Here is a 13,250-nt window from a genome sequence, read left to right on the forward strand (position 1 = left end):
TTTTCAGAAGAAATGCATGTAGGCAAATCTGTAAATTTTTCAGTGTTTGGAACATATTTGCTTTTTAACCTATCTAATGTAGAACTGTTGAAAGTCATCTCTTATCTATTTGGAATATTACTTAATACAACTTTATTAATGAAATAAATTTCAGTAGCTGTGTTTTATGTTGTGCAAGTTTTCCCTGTTTAAAACTACAATAGTATTTATTTTTTAAAAAATGTCTCTGCAGGAGTACAGATCAGAAAAATCTCTTGAAGAGCTTAGTAAACTAGTGCCTCCAGAATGCCATTGGTATGTAATTTTGTCCTTTGAGTCCTAAAGTAAATCATAAGAAGTTTAATCTGAAATGAGTAAATGGGAAAGATTTTACTGAACTTAGTTCCTTTGTATCAAGTTTTTATGCTGACTTAGAGCACTTGCCTTTGCTCATTTTAAAGATTGATTTATGAGCCTAAAGAACTACACTGTATGGTTGTGTCTCTGAACCCTTCCAGTGATGTTACTGATGTGTAAACTCTCAGAAACAAGCAGCAAGTTAGAAATATTTTGCTGAAATGTGTAGCATTGCAATGTGCAATGGTGTGAATGCTTTTCTCAGCCAAAATGCCAGAGAAGTCACTCTCACTGCTCTTTGTGCCTACAGTGTGCGAGAAGGTCGGGTGGAACACACACTTGCAAGAGATTTAGTGCCAGGTGATACAGTCTGCCTGTCAGTGGGAGACAGAGTCCCAGCTGATCTACGATTATTTGAGGTATATTCCTAACTTGGATTTAATATTTAGTAACTTTACTTTCTGTGGGACAGAGGGGAAGCGAAGATAGCCACTGAGTACTGAAGTACAGTGTTCTTGAGTTCACCACTTTCTTCATAGAAAATTTGAAATAATTGCTTTCCAAATGTCACATACATTCTTAACCAGTGGTAGTTTCTTACTGTAGGACAGGAGAAAGCATTTTCAAGAATACATTATTCATAAAATTGAAAAATCCTATTTTTCCCCCTTAATGTTAAATATGTTGTAAAAACATTGTTTTCAGTCTGAATGCTAAGATATTTTGGCATCCGGTTGAAGGTGGTTTTCAGTCTTTATTTGCATTAAATTTTAAGGCATAGTTCCACTGTTCTCCAATAGTGGAATATCAGAAAACCTTGTGAAATTGTGCTGGTGCAATCTTTTCTCTCTGACACTTCTTCATCAGTGTGTGTGGTTATATCTTCTAGTTTACTAAATACTTCATTTGTGGTATTAGCACTGCCGGAAGTACTTGAGTTGAAAAATGGTGCTATAGCAGTACTTGAACATTCTTTAAAAATGAAGTGGAATATAGATATATTCACATGTCTTATTTTGGTGGTTTTAGTTGTATAATGTCATTTTTCTATCAGATTTGGCATCCTCAGTTTGCTCAGTATCTGGGCTATCTATCCTGTTAGTGTCAGGATATAAAAATCTGTATGTTCAGGTTATCCACAGTTGATAGTTAATTAATCAGTGTTCATTTCATAGACAAATTCTAAAATAATTAGTTTCTTGACAAATTTGTTTGGATCGTGTTGTTAGCTTCTGTGGTGTAGTTGGTACTTGAGTGGGTTTATTTTTTATGACTGCAGGCACTCTGCTTTCCCTTGGCAATTGTGCAGTCCCTGCATTGTTATGAAACTGCTGTTGCAGCAGCACCTACTTTCCTGCTCATATCTGATACCATGCTATAGTAGCAGCACGCTCAGGCATCTTGCAAAGCAAAGCAGAAATGGAATTGGAAGTTTCTCAGCTATTTGCAGCCCTTCACTAGATGAGAATTTTTTCCATTGTAAACTACTCTTGCACATCATTTGAAAATAAGAGCATGTGATCTTATTTTCCTATGGTGTCTACTGGGCATTGCTACAGGATGGTGGGTTTTACAAAGAAATTATATGGAGATCATATTTTCAGAGAAAGAACTAGATTTGTTCTGCATATTCTCATTGATGCTGTTCTAGAAAACAGTAGAAGCGATAATTGGGCACTATTTGCTTTGGGAAGGCATTTGTACAAGTGAAAACTTTTCCACACTGGTCTCATTTTTTGGGTCTTCATTTTTAAAAATCTTGATTTTTAAAATGAATTTGCACATCTTTTCTGGCCTAGGTTTTCTGTATGTTAATGAGTGGTCCATCAAGTTTTTTCATCATCATCTCTAAAGCCAGCATATTGAATCAAAAACTAACATACCTATAAGAGTGTAGACTTGAAACACAATTCATTTTGGTAATGGTGATAAAAATTTCAGAGCTAGTGGATAAATTTGAACAGTAGCAAAGTGGCATTTTGTCTTCCATCTTTGACTCTGGTGAGAGCTTTGTAGGAGTGCTTGTTGCTCTGTTGATCCTTAAAATATTGACATGTCTCCTTATCATATTAATAAATTGGTTATATTTTAATGGTCAAAATTGTGAAACTTACCTTTACACTTCCAAATACTTACAAAATATTGTCATAGTTTTTTTATCTATTTTGTTTTCAAAGGCTGTGGACCTTTCTATTGATGAATCCAGTCTCACAGGTGAGACAGCTCCTTGCTCTAAATCTACTGCTCCTCAGCCAGCAGCAACCAATGGAGACCTTACTTCTAGAAGCAATATTGCTTTCATGGGGACATTGGTCAGATGTGGAAAAGCAAAGGTAAAATCATTATTGAGAGAGAAGAATATGTTCCATGTTTTAACTATTTGAAGGCAGTTCTTATTTTTTAAGTTTACCTCCTAGTGATTAATGTGATACTTTGCAGAGCTTTTCTCACTGCTGCTTTTTCATACACTAGTTTAGTAAGAAAACTATGGCCATCAGAGCTCAAATTCATAGGGAGCAGATGATGTGAAACTGCTCTGTCTAGGTTATGGTGTTTTACTTCTAGAGCTACACTCACATGTTTGAAAATGTGTAACAGAAAATATGGTTCTGGCTGGTGTTAGGTGTTACCAGTTTGAGTTTTGCTACTGGTAGTTAGTAAGTACTTCAGCAGTGCACAGAAAAGCAATTTGTTTCACTGAGACAAAAGGTTTTTTAGGAAAAATTCCCTTCTTGTGACAAGAACTAATTCTATAAACCAAGTTAAATTTTTTATTGGGCTAAATGGCGTTTGCCCATGATTGGAGTCAAATCTGCCAATAACAACAACTAACATTAAAACTTCAGATTTGATTTGGCTTTATCTTTATGTTGTTTTTTGGGTTTTTTTAGGGTATAGTTATTGGAACAGGAGAAAACTCTGAATTTGGGGAGGTTTTCAAAATGATGCAAGCAGAAGAGGTAAGAGAAGATATTTAGAAGCAAAGACATAGTTTGAAAGTGTGTATTTAATTCATTAAAACTTTGAATTTATTCCATAGGAACTTAGTTGAACATACATTGCTTTCAGTATTTCCCTTTCCTCTAGTGAAGCAAATCTTTTAGCTCTTGGACATGAAAGTAGTAATTGAATGCAGTGCAACAAAATATCCGTAGCTGACCTAAAGATACTAACTGTGAAAATAATACTCTGCCCCTGTCTAAATATTTACATAGATTTTTTGTTTTGCTGTTTTGCTAAAATTTAATTTTCTGTAGATGATTAAAAACATTCCTTCTGAGATATAACTGGCCTTTCAGGGCTGTAATGCCTGTATCTTGAAAATCAGTTTTATTCTTGCTACCAAGAGCTTATTTGGTCTTGGAGGAAGTGGGTAGCTTGTAATTGGCATGATGTTTTGTTTTTTTTTTAATGAAATTTTTAGAAGATCATTATATTTGATTTCTTGCAGATATCACAAAGCCCTAGAACAATATTTCTAATAAATATTTGATTTCATTGAAGTATTTTTGAATGTCACTGAATTCTGTGAAAGAACAGTCTGGTTTCCTAAAGTAAATGTATGGAAACAGAGGGTTTAACTGCATCTTATTCACTGACTGTCTTGAATTTTGTATCTGTGAAGTAAAATGTGGTGCAGTTCATTTGTTAACTGCTGCTTGTTTGCCATTCATCAAGGCTCCAAAGACACCTCTGCAGAAGAGCATGGATCTCTTGGGAAAACAGCTTTCCTTGTATTCCTTTGGTATAATAGGTAAGATAATTTATGTAAAATAATTGCAAAAATTATCTAATGGAAACTAGTGTTGAGGCCTGGGAAATGGAAGACAAAATCTCTAAAAATCTTTCGGCTCCTGATTTCATTGGTCACTTTGAGTTTGTCACTTGTCATCTGAAAATTATAGTGTGACATAACTCTAATTATAAGAGTGTTTACTTGCTTCTTTCTGCAAATGTACTTTACTGACTTTTTGTACTCCAAATATTTCCTTTTAAATTGCAATGTGTCTTGGATTCTGATTCAAGGTGTGCATAAGTGAGTACCTCAAAGATATGATTGGGCAACTTGACTGGCTGATACTTTCTTCATCTTTGCCATACTAATTGAATTATGGAAGTGAAATAAATAATAATTTTTTTATAGGTAGTGCAGTGGTAAGCTTTGTTCTGGTTATTTGATTTTTTTCTTGCGCCCATGAGGCCACAGTACATGCTGGTTTTACATTTATCCCCTTGACTGTTTTCTTTATAGGAGTTATTATGTTAGTTGGCTGGTTGCAAGGAAAGCATATCCTTGATATGTTCACAATTGGTGTGAGGTAAGATTTATGTTTTGAAATAATGTAGATAATGCATTACAGCAAGTGTTTGAAAGCTAGTGATCTATTTTATAAATATGCTTGCATACACTGCTCTTAACTTCATGTAATTCAAAATGAAAATAGAAAAGCAAATTCATAAATATTTTTAATGATGCAGTGTTCCTGTCAGTCTCTTACACTTTACATTCCTATGATGATTTCTGAGTGTCTTGTAGAACATCTGCAAACAGGCAATAGAGTTGTACAGTTGGAACTTTTGTTGCTGAGTAAATAATATAGCTGTAATTTTACAAGGCATATGACAAAGTTATTGCAAGCTTTGTCATGTAGTTCAATATCTCAACTTCTGCTATATTATGCAAACTTAATCCCAGTGTGTTTGCTGAGAACAGCACTGAATTTTGATGGTCTAACTCCATACTCCTAGAAAAGTTGTTGGGTTGCTGATTACATGGGCTGTGCATAAGGCAGAAGGATTTCTTTAAGTGACAGGATCAGACTCTGAAGAATTACGCATTTGTGGAGGGGAGAAAAGAAACCCAGGAACTGCATCTTTCAGCATTTCCTCTGTCATCAAGATTTTTATTTATTTGGTTTTAAATGACCTTCAAGACCATTCCCTCACTTAATTTGCTGCTGCATCATGATCTGGCAGTAGCAATTGTGGATCAGTGGTGGCATTTCTCAGTTCTGTTTAGTGCTGACTGCACTTATTCTTCACAATCTGGGCTGCTTTGCGCAGCCCTAATTAGTGTTTTGTGTAGGCAAAACAGATGTACAATTGATTTCTCCCTCTCCCCTACATTTCTTCATACTTTTGCATAAATAATAAGTAGAAATTATCTAATTTATTTCATTTGTCGCTGTCTTCAGCGGGTTTCTTTTAATGAATGCTTTACAACTAGAATCACATGGCAGCTCCTTCCTTTCTGTTTTAATCTCAGTGACCAGTCAGCTACAGAAACAATGTTCTGAATTTTAAACTCATCATTATTGTGTTTTGCTTTGTGACATTTGAAAACAGATCTGTGTATTTACTTTCATTACAGTTTGGCTGTCGCTGCAATCCCTGAGGGACTCCCAATTGTGGTAACAGTGACACTGGCCCTTGGTGTGATGAGAATGGTGAAGAAACGAGCTATTGTAAAAAAGCTGCCTATTGTTGAAACTTTAGGTATGACTAGACTAACTTAGAGATAGTGTTTTTGATGTAAATGTTAGGAAATATTGATGAAAACATTAGTTTGCTAGCAGTGTGTTGGCATCTTTAAAATATTCCTGAATTGAATGTGTGTTACACTGGAGCAATTCAGGGAGATGTTTCTGTGAGCCTTCTAACTACTTTTTTTGAAGAAATAAAAAATCTGCCAGTTAATAGCATGCCATGCTAGCAATGCACTAAACTGATTTGCTGCAAGATGTTCTTGTTATGTAAGACTTGTAAAATGTTTTTTAAATTAAAACTTTCTGGTGTAAATTTAGGAGTGATACTGAAAGTTGAAAAACCCATATTTGAATATTAGAAAAAACTTTGTAATCATAATGCACCTTCAGGATGTTATGCTGCTCTAATTGGAATGTAAAATCATTTAAAAACTTGAACGTTTAAGGAAGTTCTGTATGCAGGTTGAGCATAAAACATGTAAAGCACAGAACATGGAAAAGAAATAAAAATACTAAGTTAAATAATTCTGCTGCATCTGAATTCCTTTTTGCAATTTGAAAATTGGGAATTTTTTTTCCAGTGCCTCTAGAGTTTCATCAGTGTTGCAAGGTTTTTTTGTTGCTTGTACAGCTCCTGCTGTCACATCCAGAAATGTCAAGATGCTGCAGTCTCTCAGAATCTCCATTCCAGAGTTAAAGAGGCATATGCAAATCTCACATCTTTGTTATCTCTTCAAGCTTATTAAAATTTGCAGGTTTTTTAGTAAGTGACTTGTGACTTACTAGTGTGACACTTGTGTAACACAAATATTGTGTCTAGTGTTAAATACCTGTTGTACTTTTTAATAAAGAGGAATGACTTCTATAAAACAGGCTTTTGGTTTTTCTCCTCACCAGGAATCACAATTGAGATTTCAGTAATGTAGTTTGAGCTACAGCAGAATAAAATGAAGGAGAGGTAGTGAATGGAGGCATTTTGTATAAATTGTGAATTTGGGATTTAAATTAGTTTGGAGGGTTTTCTTTATTTATTGGACAAACTCTCAAAGAACCTTGTGCAATTATTCGTTAGTAGTTGAAAATTTTCTGTCTCACTTGTTTTTATTCACAGATACCTGCAGTATTTCTAGAAATTTACTCAGCTTGCGTACTTTTGTCTTTGTTAGTTACTCAGATTGGTCTAAACAAGAATTTTCTTATAAATGTTAATTTGTTATTTCAGGTTGTTGCAATGTCATTTGTTCAGATAAAACTGGAACTCTGACAAAGAATGAAATGACTGTTACCCATATTTTTACTTCTGATGGGCAGCATGCTGAGGTATGTGGTGTGATACTTAGACTTGAACTTGCCTTTTTGTTTTGTTGTGTGTATCAGCTGAAACATGCTGGACTATACTACAGGTAAAGCGTCAGTTAAGAAAGCATAAATTTATTGCATTAAACTCCTGTCCCACAGATCATTTAGTATGCAGCCTTTGAGCTGTGCTATCCAAGCCTTCTCTGGTTACAGAAGCGTTTTTTAATATATGTTAAGTTCTTAAAACTTTTGGTGACTGTAGGTCACACACAATAAGAGACAGATGCTAAGATACACAGACAAGTCGAAAGATTGTGTTTTTCTTCAGTACAGAAAGTTGAGATTATTTTGCTGTTTCAGATACAAAAAAACCCTCCTAAAATTTACATGTTCCAAACATTTAAGGTGGAGATACACAACTTTTTGTCTAAAAGACAGTTTATTGTGTGAATTATTCATACTGAATATGCAGTGTCATTCTTGCTTTTTTATTATGGGTGGACTTGCAGGTAGGAGCAGGACATGAAACAATGATTGTTGAGATTAGGGAGTTGCTGGAAAGACCGATGATGTAAATCCGCAAAAGAGAAGCAAAAGCAGCAGGAATGGAAAAGCAGTGAGGTGTGGAACTGCATGTGGGTTTATTGGAATGTTTTAATCAAGTTCTTAAATGCTCAAACTCCTTGAGCAAGGTTTTGTTTCCACAATACAGTTAATAGACAGTCTTGTCATTTTATTCTGCAAGCAAAAATACTGGCATTTTTTCACATTGTTTCCTGTTATTTGCCTATATTTTCTTATATATTCTGATAGTTTTATTTTCTTTTATTTTTTTTTTTTTATTGCTAGAAGTCTATATAAATACTGTTACTAGCACAGTTGCATCTGGGTCAAATCCGCTCCTTTTTCCTAAGGGAAAGAGAACTTAATGGTTGAAATATATTAGCTGTTAATGCTGTGTAGATATGAAGAGTTTTTTAGGATCCTAGTGGATGCCTGGTTTTTATGCACTAAAAATACAATTTTACTGGTTTTAACACCTTTCTGAGGGATAACTGAGAGGCTATTCAACTGTTTCTTTTTTTTTTTTTTTAACAACTCAATGGCAGTAGGACTCTGCTCTGTAATTGCATTCCCCTGCAGGGGGTATGCATTATTAATCAAGGTAAAGAAAAATAGGAGAAAAAAGTTAGAAAGCAAAGGAAAGAAAAAAAAAATAAAGTATGCCTAATACTGTAAGGAAACAACATAGACTACATTCATTTATGCTGAGGAATAAAATCGATACTGTTTAAAGAAATTAGTCTCTAATATATTTTATTGAACTCAGAATGTTGCTGCATTAGAAGCTAAGTAAGAAGAATTCATGCACACTGAGCAAAAGCAGCATTATGAATGGCCTTTTGAAATTCTTCTGTAGTTTATAATAAAGAGCTGAGAGCAGTTAACCTGGTGAACACTACATTGCATGCTGCCTCTGGCTGCTTGTCTTGCAGGTTACTGGAGTAGGTTATAACAGGTTTGGAGAAGTGATGCTTGATGGTGAAGTTATTCATGGTTATAACAACCCATCCATTAGCAAAATTGTGGAGGTAAGATCTTGGAAAGAAAGGTGAGTTTTAACTGATGAAGTAACATGAGAGCTTTGTATAGCATTTACTTTGTGTTCTATTTTCTCCTCTTTCCTTCTCTTTTAGGCTGGTTGTGTGTGCAATGATGCCTTGATTAGAAACAACACATTGATGGGGAAGCCAACAGAAGGGGCTTTAATTGCACTTGCTATGAAGGTGTGTACTTGATGGTGCTTTTTGGATTCATGGCAGGTGGGAAATGTGTAGAAATAAGTTGTGGCTTTGTTTTTCTCATTTTCTTCTCTTTTGGATCTCCTAGATTTGTATTTGAACTGCTCATCTCCTATGTTTTTCTTGTAAATCTTGGGCGTTCTGAAGGATCAGAAAAAAAAAATTACGAGTGAAGTAAAATCTCTATTTTCATCTTTTTGCACTTAGTACTGTCTTTTTACCTGCCACAAACTGATTCACCTGTTGAATATTGACTGTACTGTCTCTTTCCCAGTTTAACATCAGTAGCAGAGGGAAGTTGACAACTGATGTATTGGTGACTGCAGAATTTATAGTGCCTCTTAAGTGCAGGGCTTTTGAATTGTGGCCACTGTGCCTGAAGTGTTTGGGTTTTTTTCTTTTGGGGAGGGAGGGGAGTTGTTGTTTTCTTGTATAATACTATGACACGCCCATTACAGCTACTGAGAAATGTAGCAAGGCTCATACTCTATGTTTCACATAGAAACATACAAGTTTCTATGTGTTTTCAGTGTTAGTCTGTCAAGAAGTCTATCTAAATTGTAACAGTGTGCTCAAAAGGCAACTTTGGAGATGAAATTGTTCTTTAATTAAGTGATGTTTGCTAACTAAGGTCTTTCAACAAGTAATCAAATTTCATACTTATTTAAAAAGAAAAGGCTCTGAGATTGTGGTGGTACTTCTGTTTTATACAGATGGGTTTAGATGGAGTCCAGGAAGACTACATAAGGAAGGCTGAATATCCCTTCAGCTCAGAACAAAAATGGATGGCTGTTAAATGTATTCACAGAACACAGCAGGTAAACTTCAATCACTATTGCCATGAGCACTGGCTCTGTAGGATGATTATCTACCTTGTTTAATATCTTCATTTTTCACTTCAGAAGTTTTGGAAGGTTGGCAGCAGTGCACAGTCCTAGAAATATAGCTTGATAATAGACACAGCTTTAGTTTCAAGCTCTGAAGTAGAGAAAAGGAATCACAAGAAATAATTTCCATAAAAGACATCCTGGGAAATTATTTTAAGTGTTTTGAAAACTGAGACCTTGAATGTATACTTAGCCATTTCTCCTTTCTTCTTCTTCCTTCTCAAACATCCAAAGCAATCCTGCCAATATTCTGCTGTTCCAGTGCTGCATAGTTACATAATGAGTTAAAAGCAAGAATATGCATTGATGTTTGATAGTAAAATTTCATTTGTTTGAAAACACAGGGTTTCTGGTTTGATGCAGACATCACGTCCCCAGTGTTGACAAATTTTATTGATGTCAACAGTGGCATGGATTATCAGTAAAACCCATTATTTAATCTCTTTTTCTGTCTTCCCATACTTTCACATACATATGTGCATTCATGTTTCATTTAGATCCATATAAATGTTTTCATTACAAGTATTGACATAATCACTGCCAGTCTGATAACTGGAGCCTTCTAGACAATATGTGCAACAGCAGACCTTATATTGGATTTATGAAAAAAATCTTCCAGTACTTCAGATCAAAACAGGCTTGCTGACAGTGTTCCAGTATCACTGTAAAATCTGCTTTGGAAAGAAAGTATTTGACTCCTTTTAGCTATATGGGTTATATTGTTGATTATCCATGTCTTTGTAAAGAGCAGAAATTGATATAAGATTTTATCCATAAAATGACTTACTGTGCCTGTGTTTTGGAATCAGCAATTTTAAAAGAATGTTGGAAAATTGATAACAGATTGAAAGAGAACATAAATTATTTGAAGACTAAGAAAATACAGTAGATTTAGAAACTTGGAACTCTCTTAAGCCTGTCATCAAAGATTGAGGTAACTTGACTGCTGTGCATATAAATAACTTCCTAGGAAGAAAATAGGTATATTTAAAAAGAGCTTTTTAGTTCAGCTGGAAAGAAGATGAGTGATCAGTGACTGGAAATTTATCTGAGACAGCAGTTCTTAATGGAAAGGGGGAAGGAGAAGGAATGAGTTGATTTAGCATTGGAGTTAAGTGTTTGAGGTAGCTGGTAGATACTCAGTCCCATGATATCATCATATCAAGGCTAGATGGCTGTCTGGAAAATATTAGAGTTATTAGGCCTTGTACAGGAATGGAAGGGATGTTCAATGACCTGTGCAGCTGATCTGATGAGGAGCTTAAGGTCTTTCAGGTCTAATGTCTGATGTAGGTTGAATTTCTGTCCTTTGCATGGCCTCTTAGTCTGTAAACTGTGACTTGCAGTGCCTGTGTCTGATGTCTACTGAAATAAGATATTGATTATTAGCTTGGCTCTTTTGGCTTTACTACTCTTGAATGTACACTGTCTAAAGCCACTCAAAATAATGTATTTTTATGTTTAGAAGTGGAAGTTTGAGTTGCATTATGTTCTTAAGATTGTTAACAAAAGCACACACATGTCATGCTTATGTATCCATGTGTGTATGCACTTGTGTATGTGTAATTATGCATGCACACATGTGCACACAGCAGCTCTTCTTTCTTTTAGGACAAACCTGAGGTTTGCTTTATGAAAGGTGCTTATGAACAAGTCATTAGATACTGTACATCGTATAACTGTAAGGGACAGAGCCTACCCCTGGTGCAGCAGCAGAGAGAGCAATACCAGCAAGAGAAGGTGTCTATGGGTTCTGCAGGGCTTAGAGGTAAGGCTGTTTCAAAAGTCTCTCAAAATACCAATTTCATTTAAATGGCACTGGTTGTTGTTTAAAAAACAACAAGCAAGAGCAACCCAAAACACTGGGATCTTTTTTGTTTAGTTGGTTGGGTTTTTTTTTTTGTTCAGTAAGTGCCACCGTGTTTAGTCTTTAGGCCTGTATAATACCATGATTAAACTGCAGGGGATAAGAAAGGGCACTGTTGCTTTCTGTCATCTCTTGCATGTGACCATAACTGAACAGTAAATTGCTACTTAATGGCTAGCATACCTTATTATAGATGCCTGTGGGTTTTTTTTAATGTGAATGTGTTTATTTGTCCATTACTTTGGCTCCTGTCACCTTCATGAATTAGGCTAGCACAACTGATTGCAGGTCAGGAGATGCCATTAGAATTATATTCTGTGTTAACAAGCTGTGTAGAATTTTAGATAAAAAACAATATTTTTCACAAGATGATTGACAGGAGTTGATTATGGGCCAGGATTATACATGACTGGCTTTCTTTGGCCTCTGTAAAGATATCTCTAGGCTGTGAAGTCCATGCACAGCTCTTTAATTAAAAAAAAAATTAATGGAGGGGTTCTCTGTGGCTCAGGAAATTCCTAAGATGCAAATTATTAGAAGCTGAGAGGATATGCTAGGAGTGGTATTTTTTTTCTGTTTTATTTGAACAGTCATTTGTTCTGTCTGTCAAAAAAATCAAGGGTAATGCTTTGAAAAGAGCAAACTTGGTTTTTCCTTACAACTCTAGTGACATTTAAATATATTTGAATCAAGAATCCTACTTGAAAAGACATTTCAGAAAATATTCACCATGTACTCAATGAAATCTGCCTCTCAAAAGGTAAAAAAAAGCTAAAGCAGAAAATAAATATGGTAACTGATCCTCCCTTTCATCCTAATGCATAAAAGAAACGCACAGAGAAATCACAAAGCTAGATGTGGTTCTCTTTCCACACAGTCAAAATATAAACACTTTCAGATGAGAATAAATAGGAAAGTTATCTTTCAAAACTGGCTGTTTGGTAAGGAGTTCTTTAGGAGACAAGAGTGTACATAAGTAGGCTATTGTGAATGCTCAGCATTGCTACTACCAAGGTTTAAAAAAAGGAAAATATGAATTCCAGCCCTTTGCTTTATGCTGGCCTGTTAGTTAGAAACAGTTGTTTTAAATGCTGATGTAAACATTAATTTCAAATCTTAACATTTTTATTTCTTTTTCTTCTTAAAGTTCTGGCCTTAGCTTCTGGTCCTGAGTTAGGACAGCTGACTTTTTTGGGCCTTGTGGGAATAATTGATCCCCCGCGGACTGGTGTAAAAGAAGCTGTTACTACACTCATCACCTCAGGAGTTGCAATAAAAATGGTTACTGGAGATTCACAGGAAACTGCAGTTGCCATTGGTATGAATAGTTCACTTACTTTCATATTTTCTTGTTTTCTGCTTAGCTAATTGTTAGGAAGTGTTTGTATTAAGTCTTTAACATTTGTGAGTTCTGTATTTTGGATTAGTGTATGGCACAGTGGAATTAACAGGGAAAAAGACCCACAAAACCTATGACCCCAGCCTGAAGTGATACTTTGGTTTCAGCTTGAATAGCAGTTTTTCCAGTTTGGTTAACATATGACTTTGGCTGTTTGAAACTGTATTTTTTCAT

At 35.2% G+C, this 13,250-nt stretch overlaps 1 protein-coding gene across 7 annotated transcripts in view; it reads left to right on the forward strand.

Annotated features, from left to right (window-relative positions):
• Positions 1 to 13,250, forward strand: part of ATP2C1 (ATPase secretory pathway Ca2+ transporting 1) — a 68,282-nt gene that overhangs the window by 39,883 nt on the left and 15,149 nt on the right. For all 7 annotated transcript variants that reach the window (XM_053937447.1, XM_053937455.1, XM_053937466.1 and 4 more), the window contains 13 exons: positions 233 to 294; positions 647 to 755; positions 2,514 to 2,669; positions 3,228 to 3,296; positions 4,015 to 4,090; positions 4,589 to 4,655; positions 5,708 to 5,832; positions 7,045 to 7,142; positions 8,618 to 8,713; positions 8,819 to 8,908; positions 9,637 to 9,741; positions 11,422 to 11,578; positions 12,825 to 12,995. In XM_053937447.1, coding sequence (XP_053793422.1) covers positions 233 to 294; positions 647 to 755; positions 2,514 to 2,669; positions 3,228 to 3,296; positions 4,015 to 4,090; positions 4,589 to 4,655; positions 5,708 to 5,832; positions 7,045 to 7,142; positions 8,618 to 8,713; positions 8,819 to 8,908; positions 9,637 to 9,741; positions 11,422 to 11,578; positions 12,825 to 12,995 — 1,381 coding nt within the window. The remainder of the gene's footprint in view (positions 1 to 232; positions 295 to 646; positions 756 to 2,513; positions 2,670 to 3,227; positions 3,297 to 4,014; positions 4,091 to 4,588; positions 4,656 to 5,707; positions 5,833 to 7,044; positions 7,143 to 8,617; positions 8,714 to 8,818; positions 8,909 to 9,636; positions 9,742 to 11,421; positions 11,579 to 12,824; positions 12,996 to 13,250) is intronic.

This window comes from Vidua chalybeata, chromosome 1, assembly GCF_026979565.1.
Source record: "Vidua chalybeata isolate OUT-0048 chromosome 1, bVidCha1 merged haplotype, whole genome shotgun sequence".
Lineage (NCBI taxonomy): Eukaryota > Metazoa > Chordata > Aves > Passeriformes > Viduidae > Vidua > Vidua chalybeata.